This window comes from Pristis pectinata, chromosome 26 (assembly GCF_009764475.1).
Source record: "Pristis pectinata isolate sPriPec2 chromosome 26, sPriPec2.1.pri, whole genome shotgun sequence".
Classification (NCBI taxonomy): Eukaryota; Metazoa; Chordata; class Chondrichthyes; order Rhinopristiformes; family Pristidae; genus Pristis; species Pristis pectinata.
Genome location: NC_067430.1, coordinates 24,726,069 through 24,744,307, shown reverse-complemented (window position 1 = coordinate 24,744,307; position 18,239 = coordinate 24,726,069). Strand labels below are relative to the sequence as shown.

The following is an 18,239-nucleotide window of genomic DNA, read 5'->3' as shown; positions in this document are numbered from 1 at the left end:
TTGCTAACCCATCTCTACATCTAGTGTGCACAAATCTTGAGAAAAAATACTCACTTTTATTCACTTTCTACTACAGGGAATTTTGAAACAAACTGGTGTGATTGTCCCTGACAGTGCTGATCCACTGTGAGAAGATCACCTTGACTGTGCTCTGAGCCTGGTACGGATGCAAGGAATGAGATGGATGGCACAGTGGCTCAGTGAGTGGTGCCGCTGCCTCACAACCTCAGTCCTGACCGCCGGTGCTGTCTGTGTGGAATTTGCATGTTCTCCCTGTGACCGTCTGTCCCCCCCCCCGGGGTGCTCCTGTTTCCTCCCACCTCCCAAAGACGTGTGGATTGGTAGGATAATTAGCCACCGTAAATTGCCCCTAGTGTGTAGGTGAGTGGTAGAATCTCTGGGGAGTTGATGGGAATAGGGTGGGGAGAATAGGTTACAGGGAAAATTAGTGGGAAATGGGTTTGCTCCATGAGCCAGCATGAATTCAATGGGCTGAACCAGCCTCCTTCTATGTTCTATGGAGATACGATAGGCAGGGCAGCAGTATCCTCAGAATATATTCTTATTTAAATATTGTAAATGCATGTTTACAATTTTCATCAGAATTGCACCTGCTGTTAATTCTGTCTGTGAATCTAAAATGCTCTGTTCATGTTCTCTAATGTCCGCTCACGTGTACTCCCCTCTGATTTGCTGCCAGTTCTAGCATAAAGTGAAAGCCTCCTCCCTCATCGCTGTACTTGTAAACTAATGGTAGTGTGCCAGATGAATGAGATTACTTCTTCTGTAAGATAATGGGGCAGAACATCTCTGCTAACTGAGCAATTTGGCTAATATCTCCAGCTTGGAACCACTTTAAGCCTCGGCAGTGAAAGAGCTGAGCTCTCCTCCTGCCCTTGGACTTGCTTCCAGCTGATGGGACGAGCAAGTCAGGGCTGGGTGTGGGTGCCGTGGGGGGAGAGAGGACGAGCTGCCAAATGCTGTAAAACTAACCCGTCCCCTCCAGCAAAATCCCCCCCCCCCCCCCCCCCGCCCACAACAGGAGGCCATTGCATGAACTGGGGACGAGGCAATATCCACTTGCAAATCCATAAAAGTGAAGATTGTTTTGTAGAAAGGAAAATGTCCGCAGTGTTAACCTGCCCTTCCCCTTCACAGTATTTCCAGCACTTTGTTTTTTGTTTTGGTAACTTCTGTTTCAGAACACAACTCAAAGGGTTCCTGATACACTTTTCTATTGGGTTGGGGTTTGCTGTAACACTCTGTGTAAGAAGGCTGCAGCACTGGAGAGAGAATCTGCCAAGCAGACTCACAGGCCGAATTCACCACCTTGGCTCTGAGAGGGCTTTCAAACTCACCACTTACACACCAGCTTTATATGTTGGTTCTGAGAGTGGATTTGAATTCACCACCTTTCCATATAGTTCTGAAAGGGGGGAGGGGTGCAGAATTCGAGGATGAGAGGGAACGGGGCTCCATAGAGTCAGGTTGCCACTATACTCTAGAAGGCTCTGCTGCACATGGTCCAGTAAGACAGGAAAGAATTTAACCTACTGCAAATGGGGCCAAATTTCTGATGAGGTGCAATCAGAATGTTGTAATATTAAAAACAGAACTTTCCCGAGGGCCTTTGTGAGACAGTAGATTGACAGCATTTAATGTGCGGTGATGGAGTTACAAAGGACAAAAGAAGAGAAATTGTAATTCATGGATTCATTGTTCATTCATAAGATTGGGGCATCACTATAGCGGTTAGCGTAACACTATTGCAGCGCCAGCGACCCGGGTTCCTCCCACATTCCAAAGACATACGGGTTAGGAAGTTGTGGGCATGCTATGTTGGCGCCGGAAGTGTGGCGACACTTGTGGGCTGCCCCCAGAACACTCTACACAAAAGCTGCATTTCACTGTGTGTTTCGATGTATATGTGACTAATAAAGAAATCTTATCTCGTCACTGACAAAGCCAGCATTTATTGCCCATCCTTAATTGCCCTTGAGAAGATAGTGGTAGTTCCTGAACTACTTTAAGCATTTAAGAAGTTTGTAGAGGAGCACTTAAATCACCCAGGCGTAGAAGGGTGTGGGCCAAGTGCTGAAAGATGGGAGTAACATGGATGGGTTCTCACTGGTGGGTGTGGATGAGGTGGATGAATGGACGATGCTGGAGGTCTATGACTCCATGATTCTACTCCAGTCCTTTGGGTGATGGTGCTCCCAGAGTGGTGAAGGAGAGGGAATTCCAGGATTCGGACAACAATGAGAGATGGTGTGGTGACTTGTAGGGGAACCATAGAAGCTGACCTCCCTCGATCCCTGAAGCCCTCGTCCCTTTGAGTGAGCGAGGTATTGGTATTGGTTTATTATTGTCACTTGTACCAAGGTACAGTGGAAAGCTTGTCTTACAAACCGATCATACAGGTCAATTCATTACACAGTGCAGTTACATTGGGTTAGTACAGAGTGCATTGAGGTAGTACAGGTAAAAAGAATAACAGTACAGAGTAAAGTGTCACAGTTACAGAGAAAGTGCAGTGCAATAAGGTGCAAGGTCACAACAAGATAGATCGTGAGGTCATAGCCCATCTCATTGTATAGGGGAACCGTTCAATAGTCTTATCACAGTGGGGTAGAAGCTGTCCTTAAGTCTGGTGGTACAAGTCAGGTCATTGGTTTGGAGGGTGCTGGCAAACATTCACCTGCCAAAATGGAAGGGAATGGGAAGAACGGGAATCCCTTATAGCGAGAGGGAAGGGGGAGAAGGACACCTTGTAGGGATCTGATCCTGCATGGAGTGAGTCACCACACCAGGCATGGCCTTAGGTTAGTTACCCTGCTCAGGCTGAGGCAGCTCTGTTGGCAAAAAAAAGGCTAAAACATACCAGTACACACAAAGGAAGTATTTACATTTACCTCTCCCCCTCCCACCTCACCAACCTCAGTAAGTCCCCCAGTCCAAAAATTATCCCCCACTCTTTTTTTTACTGTTCAGAGAGTTGCCTTGCAACCAGGGTTACAAACCCTCCGGCTTCTCAGAGCTGCAGGAGACAGGAGTTACAAATCCTCTGTTTCAGGCACCTCAAAGAACCTTTCTGTTTTAACAGCACTACAGGCCGGATTAGATCTTTCCTTAGAACTCTTTATTTTCATATTTAAATCCTAAATCCTTTTACTAAATGCTGTTATTGTACTTTGCTTTTTTTATGACAATATTCATTTTGCATAAGCAGTAATCCCTCCTAGGCAGCAATACATTTGGCATTTTTATTAAAAAAACAATTTGCTCCCTTCTCCCCGTGTCCCCCACTAATCTGGTTTTCTCAATAAAGACTCAAACAAGGGCAAATTACTGCATCATTCATAAACTGTCATATCTGGAACTTGTAGTTTGAAAGAATAAGTAAAAACAGGAAATTAATGTTTATGGGTGTATCTGGGAAACTGGTTGGTGGAGTGGAGGGACGTAGCTGACAGTTTTTACAAATCCAATGCCAGTGCTTCGTTGGCGTGTTCCTTGTGCTCCAGAACTGAAGAGCATCATCAGTAAATCTGTTGACATGGATCCGTGAAGCCTCTCTTGCTGCTGTTGGACCGTGTTCAAGTGCAATGTGTTCTCTACACATCACTGTCTGTACGAGGAAAGGCATAGCTACAGGGGAGCTCCCGTTCCTAGCACTGTTGCTTCAGTATGAAAGGCAAATCACACCGCTGCCTACCGAAAAGTTTTCCAAATGTTTTCAGCTGGGAGAGGTAGTTTTAGAGTCAAAGAGTTATACAGCATGAAAACAGGCCCTTTGGCCCAACTCATCGTGTCTGAGCTAGTCCCATTTGCCTGCGTTTGGCTCTTATCCCTCCAGACCCTTCCTATCCGTGAACTCGTCCAAATGTCCTTTAAACCTTTTAATTGTATCTGCCTCTACTATTTCCTCTGGCAGCTCGTTCCACATCCTCACCACCCTCTGTGTGAACAAGTTTCACAGTAATGGTGTAAGAGCAGAAACCCAGAGGCAGTGGGATCCAGTCGCGTCTTGTAAATGGATTCATCAGTCTAGTTTCCAGAGAACCGTGTGTTTGGTTTTGGTCTCTGTACCAAAGGATGTAGTTAGCCTAAAGAGTGTGTAGCAGAGATCTTTTTTAAAAAATTTTTTAAAATTTTATTTTTTAAAATTTTATTTACAGCGTGGTAACAGGCCCTTCTGGCCCAACGAGTCCGCGCTGCCCATTTTAAACCCAATTAACCTACCTGTACGTCTTTGCAATGTGGGAGGAAACCGGAGCACCCGGAGGAAACCCACGCGGACACGGGAGAACGTACAAACTCCTTACAGACAGCGATGGGAATCGAACCCCGATCGCTGGCGCTGTAATAGCGTCGCGCTAACCGCTACGCTACCGTGCCGCCCTGTTTGATTTGTTGGACTGATTCCTGAAATGTCTGGGTTGGGTTGGGTGCACCATACTCTCACTTAGAAGAATGAGAGGCGATTTTATTGAGAGGGATTCTGATGACTGACAAGATTGGTTCTGAGCAGTGTTCTCAGGCCAGAGAGTCTAAGACTAGGAATCAAAATCTCAGTTCAACGAGATAACCATTTAGGACTAAGATTGCAACACTTGTCACACAGGGGGTTACAAATCTTTGGAGTTCTCTGCTCTGGGAAGCAGTGAGGCCTCTGTCACTGTATATATTTAAGGTTGAGGAAGAGAAGTTTTGGGCTTCTGGGGTATCAAGGATTATCGGGATTGGGTAGATAAGGTATCTTTATTCATCACATGTACATCGAAACACACAGTGAAATGCATCTTTTGTGTAGAGTGTTCTGGGGGCAGCCTGCAAGTGTTGCCACGCTTCCGGCGCCAACATAGCATGCCTACAACTTCCCAACCCGTACGTCTTTGGAATGTGGGAGGAAACCGGAGCACCCGGAGGAAACCCACGCAGCCACGGGGAGAACGTACAAACTCCTTTACAGACAGCGGTGGGAATTGAACCCGGGTCGCTGGCGCTGTAATAGCGTAACGCTAACCGCTACACTACCTTATTGAATGGCAGAGAAGGCTCAAGAAGCCACAAGATCCATCCCTACTCCTACTTCTTAGCTTCTTATCTGCTTAGCCTGTTCCTGTAAGGTACCTGTAGTTAACCCCCATGGCATGTTGGCACAGATGCATTCAATGGATGTGTTCTTCCACCGATAAAGAAGCACTCCAGCAATTTGCTGGCGCTAACTATTCATCATTGTCCATTGGTTACAGGCAACCTCAATGCCTAGGTGCCAAGAACAAAATCACTCCAGTGACAGTGGTTCGTTATTCACAGGGGCCCAACCTCCGACGCTGCCGGTGGTCACAGATGGATTCTTGCAACAGAACGTAATTCAAAGTGAGTTGCCTCCAACTGTGTACAGCATCCTCCTGTGGTCTAACTCACCCTCCCTGCTCTTGAACCCTGTGCATCATCCAGTAGAGGCAAGCATCCCATCCGTCTGTCCCATCAGCTACAGGGCTTCATGGCCATATACTTCAAGCGCCCTCTGTCCCTCAGTACACCACCATCTATTGTGTAGAGGCCGTGTGTGCCCTCTGCCAATTGAATTCCATTTGCCACTTTTCTTCCTGCCTGGCCAGTCTTTCTGCTGTTTGTAGTTTTCTGATCTCCCTGCCAAATGTCTGTCATTACCTGCTCGCCACTGGTTTGAATGATTAGCCCTGATTAACTGGTGAAAGCTGGCTGGCAGAAGGAACAACTGAAGCTGGCTGGTAACCCTGTCTGCACTCACCACTTCCGATCCCGAACTCAAGGCTACAAAGGGTATCAGGTCTTGGTAACCCAGGAGCCCTATTCCTTCCGCTCTCCATCCAGGTCATGCCCTCTTCTCGCTGCTCCCATCGGGCAGGAGGTACGGAAGCCTGAAGTCCCACACCACCAGGTTCAGGAACAGCTACTTTCCTACAACCATCAGGTTCTTGAACCAACCTGCACAACCCTGACCCTACCTCAGCAACGGAACACTACGGACCACCTCTTGCACTGCCGTGGACTTGTTTTTGATTGTGTTTTTTTGCACTAATGTCTTGTTTTGCACGGTCTTTTTTGTCACTGTCTTGTGTACTTTATGTTCTGTGTGTTGTCTGAATCTATGTGCTTGTGATGCTGCTGCACTGTATCTGTACCTCACCGTACATGACAATAAGCTTGGCTTGACTTGACTCCATACACCATGATCTGAACCCACAAACCCGCTCGACTTATTCATCTTCCAATCCTTCTCCCATTCCCAAATTTCAAAGGATTCTTCCCACACCCAGCAGTAAGCAACTACAAGTGGTTAAACTTAAGCTGGCATGTTTAAGGTTACAATAAAACTAGCGGAAGCTGCTGCGGTATCCATTTCCAATCCTGGGCCCTCTTACCTTGACGTAATGAATATTTCAAACCAACACTTGCAAGGTATTGCTTGTTTATCCTCTACACTTGGTACTTTTGCCATCAAATTGAAGCATTTCTTGTATTTCCTTGCCAGAATGTTATGTGAGAGCAGAGGGTGGAAATGCACTCTTAGTGCACTCAGAGTGACTGTGTACTGACAATGATGATTGTCAAAACCCCTTCAATTATAATGAAAAATACACAAATAAACATTTGGATTGACGCTGCCAACAGTACCATCTGCCAAGTCAGTAAAATCCACAGGAAAAAGCGAACTAAGAGTTTTTTTTAAAAATGGAGATTATCCCGTGGTTGCTTTTTAGTGTGAGCGCTGCTGAGTTCATTTAGCTAATTGAATACAGGAGCTTCTGTATTTCAGGCACATTAAACGGGTTTTAAAAAAAACCTACATGAAACACAGTTCTCGTTTTATGATAGCATTGGCCTCTGGACAATTTCATCTCCACTGCATCAGTCTAATTGGCTGATTATATTCTCTGACAATTAAATATTAATGATGTAATGACACAGTGATTGCTGAAGATCTCAAATGACTGCAAAACAGGCATTTTGATATCTGTTTTGAAATCTGCTTGTATAAAGTTGCAAAAAATTACTTGACTAAGTTTGAAGAGAAAGGGAAACAGTGCATACTATCATCTCGGGGAAGGGATGGAATTTTTTTCTGTCTTGACATTTAGATGCCTCATCAAATTAGAAGCCACTTCTCAAGGCTGGCTCTGAAAACACCCTGCAACATCAGATCCACAGGGCCAACAGTTGCCCCCTGTCTGAGTGCTTTCAGTGAGGAAGTTGAAACAGAATCCCTGCTTATCTCACACCAGTTCGACTGCTAACGCGGGGATGTTTAGACAAATATTATGCATTATGCGGAGCGAATATCAAAACAGAGGGTTTGGCAGATGCAAGGGCGACCTTGTTAGAAATTCCTTAATTAAATCTCTGTCCTAAATAGCATCAGCTTTTGGAATTTTTTGCAGGCTACTGTTTCTGTTTACTGCAAATATTTAGTTAAATTTGCATCAAGAGCACATTTCTCTCTCTGCAAGGTCCTAACCCTGAAATAAATACAGCAGGCAGATCTGATATGAAAATGCAACATTTCCGTGAATTGCACAATCCACAGAGACAGGGAAGCAAACCTTCTCTCTTCACCCTTGCAGCAGCATGCGACTAACCGTGGAGTAATCATTTTGGATACCGGGCAATTGTTTGAGGGACCAAGAGGAATGAGGGATTTAGGGAACGGGTGGAAAAGCAGAGTTAAGGTTGACGAGCAACCATGATGTTATTGTGTTGTGGAGTGAACTTGGATTGGATTACTCCTGCTCCCGTCTCTTCCAGAGTCACAGAATCCTGACCTCGGGTGCCGTCTGTGTGGAGTTTGCACGTTCTCCCTGTGACTGTATGGGTTTTCTCCCACATCCTAAAGACGTGCGGCTTGGTGGGTTAATTGGCCGCTGTAAGTTGCCCCCCACCCCCCAATGTGTGTAGACGAGCAGGACAATCTGGGGGGAGTTGAGAGAGTGGTAGCACTGCCAGGGGAAGTGGTGGAAGCAGATATGATAGCAACATTTAAGAGACATTTAGACAGGCACATGAACAGGCAGCGAATGGAGGGAATATAGAGCATGTGTGGGCAACTGGGATTAATTTGGATTGGTATCATGGTCAGGACAGACATTGTGAGTTGAAGGGTCTGTTCCTGTTCCGTACTGTTCTACGTTCTGATTAGTGTAGGACTAATGCAACTGGGTGCTTAACCGTCACTGCAGACTCGATGGGCTGAAAGGCCTGTTTCTGTGCTGTATGACTCTGTGTCTATGACATTTAGATGTTAATATAAATGACTGGTGCCAAACCAGTTAAAGCCACAAAGAAGCTCAGAGCTCCAGGTCTGGAGGTAGGAATTAACGTTGTTCTGCTGGCCCCTTCTTTTTGGGATGTAGGCAAAGCCAGCATTTATTGCCCATCCCTAGTTGCCCATGAGAAGATGCTGGGGAGCTGCCTTCTTGAATCGCTGCGGGCCTTCTGGTAAGAGACTCTCTGACAAAGTTAGGTAGGGTTCCAGGATTTAGACTGATATATGATGAAGAATGGTGATACATTTCCAAGTTGGGGTAGCTTGTGACTTGGAGGGAGCCTGCAGGGGGACAGTGTCCCCATAAGGTTGCAGGTTTTCGGGGTACTGTCAGAGTAGTCTTGGCAAGAAGTTTTAGGGCATTTTGGAGATTCCAGTAGGTTTCGATGCCCCTGAATAATCTGGGGTTGAGGAAACTACAGTGTTAGGATCACTGCTTACCTCTGCTTCCCTGATCAGAATAAGGCAAGGAGATGGCTTCGCTGCCTTGTTTCTATGACTAAGACACCCACTGTGCTCAGCAGAACGGGAAAGAGCTTGGGAATGTTCCTCCTCAACCGATGACGGAATTGGAACTCTGCCCAAGCCAAGTTTGTGGCCAATCCAACGCCTGCCCCTACCCCCTCATAGAGCCCTCCAGACAACAGGGGATCCACAGGAGTAACAGGGGGCTCTTCTCTCTATCCTCTGACCTAGGGAATGGCAGCATTATCCCGTTTCACTTTCTGGAGATAATTTTGACTTTGGAAGAGCGTGCAATACCTTCAATAGAGATAAAAGTCGTGAGAGACACTTAACAGCAGGCTGAGCTGATGTTGACCATCAGTCATTATTGAACAAATGGGAAGATGGCCATCCACGTGCACCATAAACTGAACTCAGGAGACACTCTCTGAACAGCTATGGTTTTGTTAACGTTCGCAGCCTTACTGAGATGAGAGTGAAGGGGAGATGGTAAGTTTGGGCAGACAAAACTCAACTTTCTTGTTGGTCACAGAACTTGGGTGGTGAATGGTTCCATCGGTTGAATAAGAAGGAAAAGCCGGAGATGCCCACCCTCAGATGAATGGTTGATGGTCGGCACGGACTCAGTGGGCTGAAGGGCCTATTTCAATGCTGTATTTCTCTATGTCATCCTCGCCCTTGGTAACTAGTACCTCCATTTCTAACCACTAATACTTATTAGCTGAGAGATTAGAAGGTTTGAGGACAATTTTGTGCTTGGACTAGCTTAACAGACAACTATATCCCCTTGTGTGGGAGTTATGACATGCGTCAGGTGACATGTGGCTGGTTCAACTCGGAAGTCAAAGAGACAGTGTTCAAACATCCTGCATCACCAAGTCTTCCACTTCCTGACAGGATACTTTGATGGGTATACCATCCGTAAATTACCAAGCAATTTTGAAATGCAGTGAACACAGAACAATGAAATCAGGTTCAGCTTCCTTAATAAGAAGCTTTTCTATGTAAAATAAAGTAAAATTTGCATACCTGGCAATGTACTTCTGGTAAATATTTACATCGTCAGGGAGAGCACCTGGCTTGTCTGAGGACAATCCATTCCTAGTTTTTGTGAAGACAAAGTAAATAAAAGATTAAATTTGAATTAGTTTTGCATTTGATAATAAATATATAACCTGCCAGAACACATCTGAGAATTATGGGTTATTTCATGCCCTGTCCTCTTGGCTCACAGTCTATGTGACAGTTTCTAGATGTTTTAATGTCCAAGTATTGAAACTTCACATTAATTATAGATTCACAACAGGAAGATTATGAAAACAATTGACATCAAATTTTAACCCTTTGGTAACTCTCCTCAGCTAAGTTAGAACCATGTTGTAGACTACTATTAAGCTGGAACTAAAGGGTTTTACATGTTTAGGTGTACCTTAAAGTAATCCCCCCTAGACCTGTCAAAGCAAAGCATGTGCATGTCTGCACATCTCCGCTAGAACTTAGTACATCTTCATCTTGTTCAACTCTGGTATTAACACATCTTGTACACCTCTAGTACATATGCATCTGTGTATATATGTCTCTTGTTCATCTCTAGTGTATCTCTAGTACATTTCTGAGACATCACTAGGACATATCTATCTCTGGTACATCTGGTGTGCAGATATATTTCTAGTACATCTCCTCTGGTACCTTGTTTATTTCATACATACGCATCACATTTAGCATATAAGTGGCTCTAGTACTTATTCATCTCTCGTCCATCTCTGCTGGTACCTTGCACGTGCACTTAATATACATCATACTTAGTACAGATGCATCTCTATTGCACTTGCATCTTTAGTACATCTCTGCTAATGTATACTGTATACATAAGCTTGGGTGCACTTATAAGCAGGCCCTTTCCCTACCCATCAAACCAGAGCTAGTACATTTCAGTAATTGTCCCTCACCTCTGTGACATGTGTATCTTGCAGATGTTTGATTTGGTTAGTGAAAAGTGTCTGGAATTGTTTTGGGTAGATGTGAAGGAACTAACAGCAATAGAAAAACATTAGGGCATAACTTTCCATGTTAAATACTGCATCATTTTAAAATTGCAGGAAGACAATGTAAAATCTGATACTTTAAGAGCGGTTGTTATATAATATTTCTGTACTTTAGTGCTTACATTATAACTACGACTGCACTAGAAAAAGTTTGCAATTGTCTGTAATCACTTTGGAATGTTCAGGGAATGTGAAAGATGTTATATAAATGCAAGTATCCCTTTTATGTGTTCCAAATTTGCTTTGCGTTCAGTTCTCACCATATGTAGATTCTCACTTGCTGGTACAATGTTTTAAACTGATTCATTTTGAGTTGCACAGTTGGGACTGGGGCAGAAAGGGGTTTGCTCTCTAACACAGCAATACCAAAACTGTGTCCAAGTTTTCTGCACCTCACAGAGGAAATATTCTGCAGTTTTAAAAGATTTTGTTTGAATTACCAAACAATAACTTATATAAAATCCAGCTACAAGTGTTCAAATATTTTAATTTCATAAAAAAAAATTCGGATATATCATTCCCTCTCCCTCCTTTGGGCTGTGTTCCACACTGAGATACGTCCAGTGTATGACTTTCTCCTGGGACTGATGAAGCTCTTCTTACCACTACTACCAGTAAATAATTAGTTTCTGATCAAGTTAGAGCCCTGGTGCCTTAACCAACTGGTCACTCAGAGGCTGATACCACACAGGATTTGTCGATGACCTTTGGGTGTTAGCTGTGACTGTGTAGGATGTGCTCTTGACTCTGAGTCAGAAGGTTGTGGGTTCAATATTCCATTGAATATATTGAAGAAGAACAAGAAAGTTCTCGCCAGCAGCTTCACCTAATCAACTTCACAAAAACAAATTATATAGTGATTATCACATGGCTGTTTGTGGGAGCCTGTTCTGTGAAAATTGGCTGTTGTATTTTATATGTTACTGCAACAACTACATTTTGGAAATGCTCGATTGTCTGTAAAGTGTTCTGGGACCATAGAACCATAGAATACTACAACACAGAAAACAGGCCATTCGGCCCTTCTAATCTGTGCTGAAACTTTATTCCGCTAGTCCCACTGATGTGCACCCAGTCCATAACCCTCCAGACCTCCCCCATCCATGTATCTATCCAATTTATTCTTAAAACTTAAGAGTGAGCCTGCATTTACCATGTCAGATGGCAGCTCTCTGAGTGAAGAAGTTCCCCCTAACATTCCCCCTAAATCTTTCCCCTTTCACCCTAAAGCCATGTCCTCTAGTACTTATCTCTCCTAATCTAGGTGGAAAGAGCCTACTCACATTTACTCTGTCTATACCCCTCATAATTTTGTAAACCTCTATCAAATCTCCCCTCTTTCTTCTGCGCTCCAAGGAATAAAGTCCTAACCTGTTCAATCTTTCCCTGTAATTCAACTCTTGAAGACCCGGCGACATTCTAGTAAATCTCCTCTGCACTCTTTCAATCTTACTGATATCCTTCCTATAGTTAGGTGACCAGAACTGCACACAATACTCCAAATTTGGCCTCACCAATGTCTTATACAACCTCACCGTAACATCCCAACTCCTATACTCAATAGTTTGATTTATGAATGCCAGGATGCCAAAAGCCTTCTTTCCAACCCTGTCTACCTGTGACGCCACTTTCAGGGAATTATGTATCTGAACTCCCAGATCCCTTTGTTCCTCCGCACTCCTCAGTGCCCTACCATTTATTGTTTATGTCCTACCTTGATTTGTCCTTTGAAAATGCAACACCTCACACTTGTCTGCATTAAATTCCATCTGCCATTTCCTGGCCCATTTTCCAGTTGGTCCAGATCCCTCTGGCAGCTTTGAAAGCCCTCCTCGCTGTCCACAATGCCTCCAATCTTAGTGTCATCAGCAAACTTGCTGATCCAATTTACCACATTATCATCTAGATCATTGATATAGGCAACAAACAACAATGGTCCCAGCACAGATCCCTGAGGCACACCACTAGTCACAGGCCTCCAGTCTGAGAAACAATCATCCGCTACCACTCTCTGTCTTTTCCCACACAGCCAATTTCGAATCCAGTTTACAGCGTCTCCATGGATACCTAGTGTCTGAACCTTCTGAACTAACCTCCCATGTGGGACCTTGTCAAAGGCTTTACTAAAGTCCATGTAGACAACATCCACAGCCTTTCCTTCATCTGCTTTTTTGGAAACCTTCTCGAAAAACTCGTAACCTCCATGACATCGTGGAAGGTGGCATGGAGATGCCAGTCAACCTTTCTCCCAGCCGACGAGGTCTTAATTAAATCCTTTATTGGAAGCCCTCTCTGGAGGAGCTGGAGAGCTCTCCTGACTCTTCATGATCACAACTATGTTTACCTACCTCAGCCTGTCTCAGGCCCACTGCCAACCCACTATTCTGCACCCCCTTTTCCACCCCTCTCTCCAATCCTCGTCTCTCCCTGCTCCTGTGACACACATAATTGACATCCTGTTGGACAGGATCCTGGGCAGTTGGCATTCTGTCCTGACCAAGTCTACCAGTTACACGTGTATCTAACATGTGTGTATTTTGTGAGATATTGCTGTGTGCAAACTGGATGCCAAATTTATCTTCAAAACAAGGCTGACTGCATTTCAAAACTACTGAACTGGCTCCAAAGTTCTGATGAAGGGTAGCTGATCTGAAGTGTTGTTTCTGCTTCTCTCACTACAGGTGCTGCCTGATCTGATGAGTATCCCTGGTATTTTATGCTTTAATTTCAGATTTCCAGCATCTGCAGCTTTTTGCTTTTGGATATGAAATACAGTGGGACATGCCGGGAAGTGCTAGAAAATTGCAAGCTGTTCCTTTTGTGTGGAATCCATCCAAAACGACTAACTCTGTCCCAGTGGGATATCACAATTCCAAGTCCCATCACCACATTTCTCCCTCAAGACAAATTAACCTAAAAGGGAATCTCTCCCCTTATTTCTTCTGCCCTAAAGAAGATGGGTCTACATTTACTGCCTGAGTTGTTCACAGAATGATAACCCCACCACCACTTCTCCCTCCCCTCCCCACTTCCTTCCAGCCAATGGCCCATCCCACCCCTAGAGACACTCACCGATTTACTGCAGACACATTCGAACTCGGCAGCCTTCTGTGGGGAAAGAAATACATGGACATAAATCTTCCAAACTTTGCTGATGTTATTTTGCTTTTGCTCTTTCTTTTCCTCAGGTTTTCTGAATCCAGTCACTATTCCTAGAAAAAGGACTCCCATTTCGACAGGGTCAGACAGGGCCACAGATCCAAAGTGACTGGCAAAAGATCCTGAGGGGGATTGGGAATTCTTTTCTCACAATGGGGGAAGCAGAGCTGATAATCGGGAGCTGGATTAAGGGAAAGTGCATGTGGTGGTGGCAGTCACTGTATGACTAACGGGATAGTCCTTTCAAAGAGACATAATGGGCCAAATGGCCTCCATCATGAGGTATCATTCCATAATCTCCCGCTTCTGGAACTCATAAGGAAGTTTAGGATAGTGGCTTCAGCAATCCCGTCACTCACTCATTCTTGATTGGGTCCATTTCCCACAGGCTGGATCAACCCTCTGGGGCTGGATGCAATGGCTGTCTTTCTGATGGTGGAGCCAGGCTGCTCAAGAGGAACAGGACCAATGGTGTCCTTATCTGAGGTACAGCAAGGAATCAGGAAAGGGGATCAGGGCAATTGGGAATGGGAAAACTGCCTGATTTTTCTTTCGAGAAACAAAGGACTGCAGATGCTGGAATCTAGATGAAAAGACAACAAGATGCTCGGCATCCATGGAAATTTTTCCCCCGGTTTGTGTTTGGATTTCTTCCAGCAGTGGAGGAGGCCGAGGAGTGGGAGGGGGAGTTGAAGTGACTGGCAATGGGGAGATGCAAATTGCCGGTTACGGACAGAGCGCTGAGGTTCTACGAAACGGTCATCTAGTCTGCGTTTGGTCTCGCCAATGTCGAGGAGGCCACACTTGGAGCAGTAGATGATATTAAGGGAGGTACAGGTGAATCTCTGCCTCACCTAAAAGGATTGTTTGGGTCCCTAGATGGAGGTGGTGCAGGGGCAGGTGTTGCACCTATGGCAGGGGCAGTGGAAAGTCCTCGGGGTGGGAGTGGGATGAGGGGGGAGGGAGGAATGAACTAGGGAGTCGCAGAGAGAGTGGTCCCTGTGAAAGGCTGAAAGAGGTGGGGAGGGGAAGATGCTGCCTGACCTGCTGAGTTCCTCTAGCATCTTGCTGACCTTCCTTTCCTCCCACGGGATGGACCATTGAACCCACTGGGCCCACTGAGTACCCAGTTAATCACAGAAACAGAACTGACCCTTTGGCCCACACCAATCCAATCCTACATTAATCTCAATTTTGTTTTACATTCCCGCCACACTCCCATCAACTCCCGCCAGATTTTACCCCTCACCTACACACAAGCGGCAATTTGCAGCAGCCAATTAACCCACCAACCCGCACGTCTTTGGGATGTGGGAGGAATCCGGAGCACCTTGGGGGGAAACCCACTTGGTCACAGGACGAGCGTGGAGACTCCACGCAGACAGCACCAGAGGTCAGGATTGAACCCAGGTCTCCAGTGCTGTGAGGCAGCGGCTCTACTGGCTGCGCCACTGTGACACCCTTTATTTTATACCTGCGAACTTTAGTCCTTGAAGCCTCCACTGAAAGGAACAGCCACCCATTGTCCACTCACCATTCACCAGAGCAACTCCCAGAGGAAGCACAGCGGCAGGAATATTTACAATGTTTAAAAGACAGTTAGACAGGTACATGGATAGGAAATGTTTAGAGGGATATGGGCCAAATGCAGGCAAATGGGACTAGCTCAGGAAGACACCTTGGTTAGCTTGAAGAATTGGGCCAAAGGGCCTTTTTCTGTGCTGTATAATTCTATGACTCAGTGAAGTCCATGCAGTCACAGGGAGAACATACAAACTCAGCATGGACAGCACTCGAAGCCAGGGCTGATCCTGGGTCTCCTTGAGCTGTTGGGCAGTGCCTCTCCTATCTGCATCACTGTGCCACACTGCAACATGTACCCAGGACCCTCTGACTGGTACAACTGGCACTGGGGCAAGTGTCCCTAGAGATCAGGGCCTTGGGATGCAGCGCCTCACCCGAGGCTGTGACCTCGCTCTGTAACATGTCCAGGACGTTATGGCCCAAGTCATCTCTACCCTGCAGTGAAGCATCACTTCTTTTATACAGGCTGAAGGCTCACCTTCTCAAAGTGACAATTGCAGGGTTGGAAATTCAATTGAAAAGGAGTGTGTGAGAACATTTTGGACAGAGAGCCTTCTGCAGATGCCTTACACTTAATTCAAGGTGTATAAACCATATCTTATTCTATTCCTTTGAAGCAATAAATCTCTCTTGTCTATTCATAGTATAAAATGCAATAATAATTATTTTACATTGAAACCAACTGCAGAGTTGGCAATGTAGTTTCTTTGGAAATTATAAATCAAATATGCGAGCTGATAACCAAAAAGGAACTGTATACAGATTCAGGAACATGAAGGGTAAAGTCCTAACTCAATGTCAATGAGGCAGACGAGGTGTCCAAATATATGCCTTCTGGACCTTCATATTAAACCTGCCCACATTTTCAAAAATAATAGCTGAAAAAAAATATACCCTTGCACGTTTTTTAAAGCTAAAAAGGACAGTGATTAGTTGAAGAGTTAAACTCATTACAATAATTTTTCTTAAGCTGAATTGCTACAATCGTAAAATGCAATTACAGTAATGGACCGCTGTTAGGAAAGGTCATGAACACTTTGAAGGACTCAATTCCTTAAACAATTACTGCTAAAGCTGTAGGACTTCTGGGTGAAATAGGTAAAGAAAGTAAAATACATACCCAACAGAGTCATCCACCAACGGGTCCCCTTTGGAAAGTCGGCTGTGTGAGAAATGTAAAATTACGTTAATAACACTTTTGCTTTGCACATCTGTTGGTCAGTTAATGCAGGATAACTTGACAGTGAGCTCAGTAAGGTGCCACACATGGAAAATAATGAAGGGCAGAAGTACTCATTTAGGAAAAGATGAAAGCAACTTTTTCATTTAGCCTATCTTTCGGCTGCTGCATTTCTGCAAGGGCTTGAACCCTCACGTAAAACAGACAGAAAAAGCATTCCCTACCCTGGAAAAAACCCGATCCTCTCCTTAAAGAAGAATCGTGCTTGCCTTCATGCATCTGAGAATATAAAAGTTGGGATGTTATGCTGCAACTTTGCAAAACACTGGTTCGCCCACACTTAGAGCATTGTGTGAAGTTCTGGTCACCACGCTATTGGAAGGATGTGGTTGCAGGGGAGATTCATGCATGGATTGGAGGACTTTAGTTATGGGGAGACATAGGCTGGGCTTGTTTTCCCTGGAGTGAAGGAAACTGAGAGGTTATCTGAATATAAAATTACAAGAGGCATAGATAGGATAGTCAGAATTTTTTTCCTATGGTAGTGGCATCAAAAGCAAGAAGGCACAGGTTTATAGTGAGAGGTAGGAGTTTAAAGGGGATTTGAGGGGAATGGAGTGGTTGCTATCTGCAACTCGCTGCCAGAGGAGGTGGTAGAATCAGATACAATCACTGTGTTTAAGAGACACTCAGACAGGCATTTGAACAGGCAAGGCCAAGAAGGATACGGTCCTCATGTGGGAAGATGGGATTAGTGTAGATCAGCAGGAAGGTCAGCATTAATATAGTGGGCTGAAGGGTCCGTTTCTGTGCTGTGTGACTCTGCGACTCTGTAGCTCACTGTAGTTGTACGTCACAGAGTGCGTCATGTAGAGTGGGTCAGATCCGCTGGGGGAGCAGGGGCAGAAGCTCTGTCGCTAGTTTATTATTTTCAGCTGTACCGTGATGGAGTGCAAAGCTTTTGTTTTTTGTTCTGCGTGTACCCAGTCGAGTGTCGGGTAAAGCACAACTCGTGAAATGTACAGTCCAATGAAGAATCCTAACTGAAGGATGCAACACCTACAGTGCAACATGTGACATGCAGCATGTAGAATGTAACATGCATAGAGCAGGTATGTAGAATGTAACATGTATAGTGCAGGTATGTAGAATGTAACATGTATAGTGCATGCAAATAGAATGTAACATGTACAGTGCATGTATGTAGAATGTAACATGTATAATGCATGCATGTAGAATGTAACATGTATAGTGCAGGTATGTAGAATGTAACATGTATAGTGCATGCAAATAGAATGTAACATGTACAGTGCATGTATGTAGAATGTAACATGTATAATGCATGCATGTAGAATGTAACATGTATAGTGCATGCATGTAGAATGTAACATATAGTGCAGGCATGTAGAATGTAACATGCACAGTGCAGGCATGTAGAACATGACATGTATAGTGCAGGCATGTAGAATGTAACATGTTGAGTGCAAAGTGTAGA

At 44.8% G+C, this 18,239-nt stretch overlaps 1 protein-coding gene across 1 annotated transcript in view; it reads right to left on the bottom strand.

The window, feature by feature from the left end:
* casz1 (castor zinc finger 1) overlaps positions 1-18,239 on the bottom strand; it is a gene marked incomplete at its 5' end in the record, with an annotated part of 111,256 nt that overhangs the window by 77,914 nt on the left and 15,103 nt on the right. Inside the window, 3 exons of the mRNA XM_052039503.1 lie at positions 9,806-9,877; positions 13,894-13,929; positions 16,685-16,726. Coding sequence (XP_051895463.1) covers positions 9,806-9,877; positions 13,894-13,929; positions 16,685-16,726 — 150 coding nt within the window. The remainder of the gene's footprint in view (positions 1-9,805; positions 9,878-13,893; positions 13,930-16,684; positions 16,727-18,239) is intronic.